The sequence below is a fragment of the Lottia gigantea genome (assembly GCF_000327385.1).
Source record: "Lottia gigantea unplaced genomic scaffold LOTGIsca_30, whole genome shotgun sequence".
Lineage (NCBI taxonomy): Eukaryota > Metazoa > Mollusca > Gastropoda > Lottiidae > Lottia > Lottia gigantea.
The window spans coordinates 2,532,553-2,536,491 of record NW_008708987.1 but is presented as its reverse complement, the minus strand read 5'-3'; the positions used below and the strand labels follow the sequence as shown (position 1 = coordinate 2,536,491).

The window sequence follows — 3,939 nt, the reverse complement described above, 5'->3', positions numbered from 1 at the left end:
GAACTCTTGTTAACAAGAGCAAGACCGACTGAAATGACCAATAAGAGCAAGACCGACTGAAATGACGTTAACAAGAGCAGGACCGACTGAACTTACGTTACTAAGAGCAGGACCGACTGAACTCTTGTTAACAAGAGCAAGACCGACTGAAATAACGTTAACAAGAGCAGGACCGACTGAACTTACGTTACTAAGAGCAGGACCGACTGAACTCTTGTTAACAAGAGCAAGACCGACTGAAATGACGTTAACAAGAGCAGGACCGACTGAACTTACGTTACTAAGAGCAGGACCGACTGAACTCTTGTTAACAAGAGCAAGACCGACTGAAATAACGTTAACAAGAGCAGGACCGACTGAACTTACGTTACTAAGAGCAGGACCGACTGAACTCTTGTTAACAAGAGCAGGACCGACTGAACTTACGTTACTAAGAGCAGGACCGACTGAACTCTTGTTAACAAGAGCAGGACCGACTGAACTTACGTTAACAAGAGCAGGGCCGACTGAACTTACGTTACTAAGAGCAAAACCGACTGAACTTACGTTAACAAGAGCAGGGCCGACTGAACTTACGTTACTAAGAGCAAAACCGACTGAACTTACGTTAACAAGAGCAGGGCCGACTGAACTTATGTTACTAAGAGCAGGACCGACTGAACTCTTGTTAACAAGAGCAAGACCGACTGAAATGACGTTAAGAAGAGCAAGACCGACTGAAATGACGTTAACAAGAGCAGGACCGACAGAACTTACGTTACTAAGAGCAAAACCGACTGAACTCTTGTTAACAAGAGCAAGACCGACAGAACTTACGTTACTAAGAGCAAGACCGACAGAACTTACGTTTCTAAGAGCAAGACCGACAGAACTTACGTTACTAAGAGCAAAACCGACAGAACTTACGTTACTAAGAGCAAGACCGACTGAACTTACGTTACTAAGAGCAAGACCGACTGAACTCTTGTTAACAAGAGCAAGATCGACAGAACTTACGTTACTTAGAGCAAAACCGACCGAACTTAAGTTAACAAGAGCAGGACCGACTGAAATGACGTTAACAAGAGCAAGACCGACAGAACTTTCGTTATCAAGAGCAAGGTAGACTTATGCTTTCGCTAACAAGAGCAAGACCGACCAAATTTTCGTTAACAAGAGCAAGACCGACCAAATTTTCGTTAACAAGAGCAAGACCGACCAAATTTTCGTTAACAAGAGCAAGGCCGACAGAACTTACGTTCACAAGAGCAAGGTAGACTTATTCTTTCGCTAAGAAAAGTCTAGGATAACGAAACTTAATAACTAAGTTTCAATTGAACTTAAGGTATTTAGAGTTGTGCCATAGATCGGCGTTTACAAAATCTTAGTCTTAGGTTTACAATAGATAAGATATGTATGAACTTGCATTTACGATAGATGAGATTTGTATGTACTTACGTTTACAATAGATAAGATTTGTATGAACACTACGTCTACAAAAAACAAGTGTCACTGAACTTACATTTACAAAAACCAAATGTAACTGAACTTACGTCTACGATATCGTACATTGTGTTTACGTTTATAATAACTTGCATTGCGATTAGACTTACATTTACAAGCGTTTGGTGTTGTCCATGTACCATTTTCTTGACATGTAGAAGTGATATTTTGTTCTTCTTGGTATGAATCAGTACAAAGATATCTGATCTCTTCACCTTTTAGATGTGATATTTGTCCTACCAGCTGAGAATTGTTCACAAATGGTGGATCACCGCAATCTACAACAGATTGTTCACAAAAGAATCAAATTTGAATTTTAAAGTATTCTCTGGATAATTCACAAAAGGTTAACAATGCTGTAATTATTCTTACTGGCCTAAAATTTTTAATCAATATACAGTATAAAAATCAAAGAATTGAATAGAACCTTTCTAATTCCTGAAAATGATTACATGTATAATTACATGATGTGATCTATGAGGTAAGTTTTTATAAAATTAGACTACCAGGTATGGTTAAAATATCCTTTTTACACTATCTTTTTTGAAATATCCCTGTATAATCTTACGATCAATTTTTATCGTAAACATGGTATTTCTCAATGTAAAATTCTACGCTTGAGATTTTTTGTTGAAAGAAGCCCTTATTCTTGAAAACTTAGCTTCAGAAGATATTAGTGCTTCAGTCATTTGCTTGGTCAATCATTAAAATCAATTTTAAATTTGGTTTTGTTATTAATCAGATTACTGTATTTCTTAAAATATGGGTTTTGTTTAAGTTAAGTTTAGGAGAATAAAAGGTTCCAGGTTTTTGTTATGTATATAGAACAGAGACGTAGTAGCATAATGATGTCTGCGCTTATAACAGTAACTTCATAAAAAAAGGATCAGGTACTTACGTTTGCAGTCGACGGTGTCCGACCATTGTCCGTCGGAAAGGCACGTGGAATTGACCTCCTGTGTTTGATCAGAAGAATTGGTGCATCTGAAGACTATCACTTCGCCCTCCTCGTGCAGAATATTGCCTAATAATTCACCACCCTCTGGACTAGGTGGTGGTCCACAGTCTAAAACAACAAAAAGTTAGGATAATACAAATGATGATGATATATGTTGATGATGATAATGATAATAATGAGGAGGATGGATTGATGGATGAATGATTAGATTTACAAAAAACTTTTTATAAGTTACAATAAACAAGGTTTGTCTGAACTAACGTTTACAATGACTTAGATTGTAATCAGAATTACGTTTACAATAACTTACGTTTACATGTGTTTGGTGATGTCCATGTACCGTTTACTTGGCAAGTAGAAGTGATATTTTGTTCTTCTTGGTATGCATCATCACATATATATCTGATCTCTTCACCTTCTAGATGTGATATTTGTCCTACTACCAGAGATCTGTTTACAAATGGTGGATCACCGCAATCTACAACAGATAGGCCACAACAGAATTACTCTTTCATAAGAAATCAAAATTTACTGTGTCTATATTAGAAAAATTAAAAGATTTTGATCGCAATATCGTGTCGAAATTTGCCTTACTTGCTGAATCTTGTTCTCTCTTCCGAGGTTATTTTTATCCTTTACTAAATAAGAACCAGTATAGGTACCCAGAAAAAATACAAATAAAGAAAAAGTTAGTAAGTTACTAAAAGGTTAACACACAATATAAAAAAACTAACTACTCAGGTCCACAGGCCTTCACCCACTTAGATCCAAGGGGCGTTCACCCAATTAAATCCAAGGGCACTCACTCACTTAGATCCAAGGGCCCTCACCCACTTATATCCAACGGCCCTTACTCACTTTGATCCAAGGACACTTACACCTACATCTACACTTAACCCCAACCTAGACTTAGACCTACACTTACACCTAAACTCTAACTCTAGGTCTGACCCTAGGCCTAACTATAAGCCTTAACCTAGGCGTAACTCTAGACCTACACTTACACCTACATCTACACTTAACCCCAACTTAGGCATAACCCTAGGCCGAACTCTATGCCTTACCCTAGGCCCTCTCCCTCTTAGGTCCACAGGCCCGCCTTCACTTAAGTCCACGAGCCTTCACCCACTTAAGTCCACGGGCCCTCACTCACTTTAGTCCACGGGCCCTCACTTATGTATTTGAGCCACTAGTACGCACCTTCAGTAAGGCCAATCAATCTGTTGAACTATATCTATAATATGGCGATAGCTTCCTTGTGATTACTTACGTTTGCAATCAGCAGTGTTTGACCATTGGCCGCCAATGAGGCATGTGGAATTGACCTCCTGTGTTTGATCATAAGATTGTGCACATCTGAAGACAATCACTTCACCCTCTTCATGTAGAATATTGCCCAATAATTCACCACCCTTTGGACTCGGTGGAGGTCCACAATCTAAATAAAAATAAACAGTTACATGATTCTGTTGGTGTGTTGGATGGAGGGAGGGGTGATG

The 3,939-nt window shown here is 38.6% G+C and overlaps 2 protein-coding genes across 2 annotated transcripts; both read right to left on the bottom strand.

Annotated features, from left to right (window-relative positions):
• Positions 1-9: 9 nt before the first annotated feature.
• Positions 10-660, bottom strand: LOTGIDRAFT_118941 (hypothetical protein; the record flags this gene model as incomplete). The annotated part of the gene is made up of 1 exon (XM_009057579.1): positions 10-660. A coding segment is annotated over one exon (651 nt), but the record flags the coding sequence as incomplete, so codon positions are not given.
• Positions 661-696: 36 nt separating this feature from the next.
• Positions 697-1,101, bottom strand: LOTGIDRAFT_87961 (hypothetical protein; the record flags this gene model as incomplete). The annotated part of the gene is made up of 1 exon (XM_009057429.1): positions 697-1,101. A coding segment is annotated over one exon (405 nt), but the record flags the coding sequence as incomplete, so codon positions are not given.
• Positions 1,102-3,939: the final 2,838 nt, after the last annotated feature.